The 6,165-nt window shown below is 41.8% G+C and overlaps 1 protein-coding gene across 2 annotated transcripts in view; it reads right to left on the bottom strand.

Annotated features, from left to right (window-relative positions):
• CFAP206 (cilia and flagella associated protein 206) overlaps positions 1–6,165 on the bottom strand; it is a 38,732-nt gene that overhangs the window by 9,644 nt on the left and 22,923 nt on the right. For both annotated transcript variants that reach the window (XM_019520373.1, XM_019520374.1), the window contains exons 7-9: positions 5,406–5,614; positions 3,456–3,575; positions 970–1,168 (exon numbers count right to left, since the gene is read on the bottom strand). In XM_019520373.1, the coding sequence (XP_019375918.1) occupies positions 970–1,168; positions 3,456–3,575; positions 5,406–5,614 (528 nt within the window). The remainder of the gene's footprint in view (positions 1–969; positions 1,169–3,455; positions 3,576–5,405; positions 5,615–6,165) is intronic.

Here is a 6,165-nt window from a genome sequence, read left to right on the forward strand (position 1 = left end):
ATTAAAAAAAAAAAAAAAAAAAAAAAAGATTGGTCCCCTCACTGCTTCTGCTTTCAGAAGCAACAAGGGGCCCAATCCTTTTTTTCTGCAGAGCCCAAGTTTCCCCAAGCCTGCCCAGGCTTCCAGCACCCCATGCACCATTCTCGCCTTCTCCAGCTGCCATCACACCCAGCCAGCCTCCTGCCGCCTCCCCACACTGCCCCATGAGCAAGCCCTCCTACTTCCAGGTGGTCCCAGGCAGTGGGAAGGTGGCAGAGAGTGCACAGGGCACTGGAATTCCCAGGGGCTCAAGGAAGAGTTGGATCTGCCAGGTGCTGCCTCCAAGCTGGGACAGCCGCAGCCTACTAGCAGCTTGCTTGGGTGGCTCCAGGGGGCGCTGCCACCACAGAGGGAAGGACCAGGGCCCCTCACAGCTCAGGGGCCACTTGGCCCACCAGCAGGCTAGCAGGACCTGTTATGGGGAGAAGCAGGCAGGTTTTGCCAAAAAAGGATAGGGCCCCTTACTGCTTCTGTCTCCAGCAGATGCCTGCTGAAGGCAGCAAGGGGCCTGACTTTTTTTTCTGTGAAGCCTGCCCACCTCTCCTGCAGTCAGAGGGGTCAACTGACAGATGCACTGTTGCAGTTTGCAACACTGCAAACTAAACTACATCCAGATATAGTTCAGTTTGCAACAATGCAAAGTCATTTAAAACTCCCGAAACTGGCACACACATAATGTATGATGCCATTAAGCCACACAAATTACATTTCTGTCACATGTACAAGTGCCCAGGTGCCTAAGTCCATTTAGATGTCTAACAGGTGGAATAGGATCTGGTCCTTCGTCAATAAAAAGTTGCAGAGTCAGGCTTTGCGCAACATGTGCTAACCTCATGTATCAATGTGATGCTTTTTAGAAACAAGATTTTAACCACAACAAATCAAGCAAAGACTCAAAGTAGAAAAGGGAAGTTTAACAGCTTTTAATACCCATTGTTTCCTCTATCCTTTGCTGATCACTTTTCACAGTCACTCCTTCAAGATGAGACTCCATCATTTCATCAGGAAAGAGCTGCAAGTGAGTTCCCAAAAACTGATGCAGATTGACAGCTATATTAGTGAGGAAACTGAGTAGTATTATTTCATCCTGAAAACTGGTCCATAAGTTAGCAAGTGCTATAAAGACAGGCTAGAAAATAAAAAAAGAAAGATCTGAAATTTACAATTGCTTTACAGCTGTAGTATAAAATGAATTCTGTGCAGAACAGTTGCAGACACCGAAACATGTAACACACAGGCCCAAATTTTGCAGCCCTTATGCCTCAGAAATTGTTGGAAGGTTCATGGAATTTTTGTATATGGCAGAGTTTATGATTGGGCCTGAAGTTGAAGGACATTTTTGACATTTAAAGTAACAAAATAATGTGTTGGAGAAGGAGAATTTTGGGGGATGTTTCTGAATTACTGTATTTATTCACATAGCATACACCCCTGAATAAGAAACACACTTTGTTTTGGGAAGGCAGACCAAACAGAGAGAGAATGGGTGGGGGCCAGGTAGACTCCTACCTGCTACGGCACAGTCTCACCCAGAAGCATACTTGGCAGGGGTCTGGGAATTCCAGACACGCAGAGGGGAGGGGATGGCGGTGTGAGTGTCTCCTCATCAGCTTCACTCCCCATCATCTACAGAGATAACTCTCTCACAGCTGCCTACAAATTGTATGTGGAATAGCACAGTGGTGGCTGTAAGGGGGTTAACCCAGTAGGTGTTGGCCAGGCAGACACCTCTGCCTGCAGCAATGGGAGGGGTGAGGCTGAGAAAGGGATTCTTTTCCCAACCACAGCTGGAGCCTCCAGCTAGGAAACAAATTGTTTGATGTTTCCTCATTAAGACATCGCCCCCAATTTTTGATCACTAGTTTTCAGAGAAAAGGTGTGCATGGGAATAAATACAGTATATTGGATAAGAGCTTCTCTCCCAACATGGCTTTACAAATATAGAAAAGGCCGATAGGAAAATAGGGTAAAGGGGTATTACTGTGCTAGATGCCACTTAGTAAAGGCAATCAAGATTCAGGTCACCTTGCCAGCTAACTGTCAAAAGAAATATCAATATAACCAAATGCTGACAAACTCTTTGCTCCTCTGTTTCTGCCAGCTCCTAAGTGGTGTAGTACAAATACAGATTTGTGACAGACAGTAACAGTGTCAGAAAATGTTCTTGCATTATAACATATTTCAACTCACCAAGGAAATGCCCAGAGAAAAAATTACATTCCTGACTCTGCTTAATCAATGTTGAATGTTAACACTGGCACTTGCAAGTTCCAGGTGTTAATATAATAGGAAAGGATCATTCTCCTATAAGGAATATATTCAGCAAACTTTAAAAAAACATGCTAAAGTGATGTAACACATTAGCAGATACATGTTACTGAAACCATTATAAGAATTGGCAGCTGAGTACACTTTGGGATTCAGCAGTACCATTATTATAGTGAAATGCTGTGGACAAAAGAACGAGAGAAACTAATGCTAAGTAGCAGTAAGGCCAGACCCTTAATTTTTAATTAAGGGAAATAGCACTATAATTCCTCTTTCATTAAATTTCAAGCAAAGTAATCAGTTTATTAAATCCCTTAACATGCCTCCCTGCTATGTTAGAAACCTAGGCCCTATGCTACAAATTCTAAACAGTAACAGAGCAGGAATAGAGCATTAATAGTAATAGGGCAACTTCTCAGCAGTAATACGAAGATAACTAGGCTTGTTGAAGTAGCTCCACAATGGGGAGTGCTCTCTGCCTGCAACAGCACAGATGGAATCAGATATTTTGCTGTGTTCTGTTGCTGTCAGTGTTGAAGAAAAATATACAAGCAGACAAACTAGAGCAGACAAGACATTTGAAAAGGAAAACAAGTGGTAGCTCCTGGGGACAGAAATATTTCTTCCAGCTTGTTTGTAAAGTGTCAAGCATATTTCTGGTACTCAAAACAATAAAAAATGAACAACATGGCAGGGAAACAAAAACAAAGACAAAGAACTGCAGTGGACAGCAGGATAACAGGGAAATGTGTCCCTGCATGCAGGGATAGTTTACATGCAGTCATTTTCATTTATAGTCTGATTAGCTGCAATTGCTTTTCCCTGTTTAAGTGAATCTTTTACACGACAACAGGCAAAAGAAATGGCTATAAGAAAGTGCAGTTGTAAAAGTATTATTATAAGTCACGGGACTCATGACAATGGTAACAAACACTTTTTTTCTTTTTAACTCTTCTTTTTTAATAAATTACCAGATTACAAGGTTGAATATCTCTTTATAGATCACCTGGGGTTGCTGATATACTAGACAAAGATAAACTTATACGATACTGCAATACAATTTTTTGTTAGTGCTTTAAATCAATAGAAGTTATTTTTCTAATCGTTTATGATTAAGAACAGAAGGGGTTTTTCCTTCAAATGCTTACAAAAACTTGTGATGTAGGTACAGCTGTCTTTGCTTGAACAATGCTTTTTAAGTGCTCCATTTGTGCTGCAAACTGCTTCTGCATCATTTCAACTTCTTGAGCACATGTGATCACATCCGACTAGCGAGAAAACATACTTCAGATAAGAAGTGTGATAAGCAAAACAATTCAATCTCTAACAGAATGCATTTGTACTTATGTGCTCAAGCTTCTTTTGGGACAGTTCTGTTTTAAGGGATGATATGCAGCTTAATTTTTAATGAAATATACTCTTCCTGCTGCACAGCTCATGCACATTTCTTCACTCTAACACAAGAACATCCGGTTTTGTAAAATAAAGCTTTATAACTAGAAATCCACAACTTACCACCTTTTACAATAAGAAAGAACAGCATCAGAAATCATTAAATTAAGATCTACCAGAATCTAACCAACACAAGATAAACATGGCTTTTTCTTCTTTTGCACCTTTAACATAACATAGAGAAGACTTGCAAAGATGCATTCTTTTTAATTTAAGGAGAGATCTTTTTTAGGAATAACAGGAACATCAAGTTGTGTTTTGGATGACTCAAAAAAGGTCTTTCTGCATATTTCTAAGGTAAAAATTGTAAGGACAAGTGTACTAAATCCTTAACAAAGAGACCTTTTCTCTCAAGTATTTTAATTCCATAGGTGTTAACAGAACCAGCATTTTAAGAAATCCAAATAAAAATCACTACTTATTTCAAGTAACCAGGTTCCACGTTCTAGGTACATGGCATCATTATACTTCTGGTTTTCCATTAATCCACAGAGTTCCAGCCAGAAAGACAACCTGAGTCTCTTATAGATAAATAAGAGGAGAAAACCTGTATCTTTTGATGCCTCTTCATACAAAAGGAAAGAACCTCCTCCTCAGCATCCCCACCACAAAGTAACACAGGGATAATGAAACTGCCAAAATGGTACAACCCATTAGATCAGGGGTTGCCAACATACAGCATATGTGCTACAAGTGGTATAGACAAATGCTGTGTGCGCCATACAAGCCCCAGGTGCTCAGCAAAAGGAATCTTTGGAATGGAGACAGCTGGACTGCAACCTCTAGCCCCGTCAAGTGGAGGAGGTGAGGTAAGAGCAGAAAAAGGACAATGCTGAGAACAGGTGTCAGATGTTGCCATCAAGAGCCCAGTTAACCTTCCCTGGCCCTGCAACCACTGCTGCATTAAGGACTTTGGATCTTCACTTGCCATATAAAGCTGCAGGTTGCAGCGCAGAGAAAAGTTAAGGTGAGGAGGAAGGAAAAAAAAAAAAAAAAAAAAAAAAAAAAAAAAAAAATCAGAGCAGCACTTGGGGAGGAGACAGCACATAATTTGTGGCACGCCTGTCAAAAAGGTTGGCCACCACTGCATGAGACCAGGGATGCTCAACCCCCAGCCTGCAGGCCAAATCCCACCCACACGGTTGTGTCATCTGGCCCACAGGGCTCTCCATGGATCCAAAAATATGATAGTAGGGGAGCACTGGCACCACTCCCCTGCCGCCAAATGTCCTGATCAATGGGGAGCCCCAAGCCCTGCACATTAGACAAGGAGCAGCACCAAGCCCCGAATTCCAATCCCTGTGTGAGGGGCTCATGCCAGGCCCCTGGAACCCAAACTTGGTACGTGCGGGGGCAGAGAGGGGCAGTGCCAGGCCCAATGCAGCCTGTACAGCCAAAAAGTTGAAAATGACTGCATTAGACCAGCATGTCATGTGTCTGCTAGCTGTCTATAACAGGTACTTTCAGAGACCATTAATATCATGCAGTCACTGGAACTCTTAACTTCATTGACTCCAACAGACTTTGAATCAGATTCCTAGGTTCTGTTATTTCCAGTTTTTGGGATGGGAAAGTCTGTTACTTAAGAAGTGAAGCATATGCAGTTAACTAAACACTCCACAAGATGTGACACAATATTATCTCACCAGAATGATGCATAGGAAGGCTTCATGTTGTCTCACATTGAACAGTGCTTCCTTCAACATAGTTGATCCTAGCTGTATATTTCCCTGTAGATTCTCATGCACTGATTCCAGAAGAGCTGTGTAGCGGTGAGCCATCTGCTGGGAAGCATGAAGCTCTGCATCAATAGACTGTGTGGCTGCTGGGATAGCTTCATTCAGAATAGCTGGCACTAGTCAGACATTTAATGAGATACACAGGAAGGTATCAGATACAGAGAAGGATCACGGTAATTACCATTGGACAGCTACTATTTTAGTTTTGGTACTATAATCAAAATGATCCTCCAACCTTCTGATGAGTTAAATTCTAAATCTTTCACATCACACATTTCCAAAGGTTTTTCCCTGGAACCAGCTACTACATGTCCCACTGAATTCCCCAAAAATATGATACTCCTATGAGGAAAATACTAAAGTATATTCCAGGATAGGGGGAAGTTCATTTTTTTCAGAATCTTGGAGCTCAATTCTGGACTGAGACAGATTTCTTGCATGACTTTGGACAAGTCACTTAACTTCTGTACTTCAGTTTCCCCATCTATAAAATTCAGAATAAAGATATTTGCCTCCTTTGTAGAGTGCTTCAAAATGTAGTGTTTGTAAAAACTATGGGTGCCTACACCCAATTAATTGTGTCTAGCAGACTCCAGTGTCATGTGTATCAACATCCCCATGGTGAAAAACAGCAGCAGGGGCGCTTTAACTAAAGCTCGCTCAATGA

Source organism: Gavialis gangeticus, unplaced genomic scaffold, assembly GCF_001723915.1.
Source record: "Gavialis gangeticus isolate Ggan-Ray unplaced genomic scaffold, GavGan_comp1, whole genome shotgun sequence".
Lineage (NCBI taxonomy): Eukaryota > Metazoa > Chordata > Crocodylia > Gavialidae > Gavialis > Gavialis gangeticus.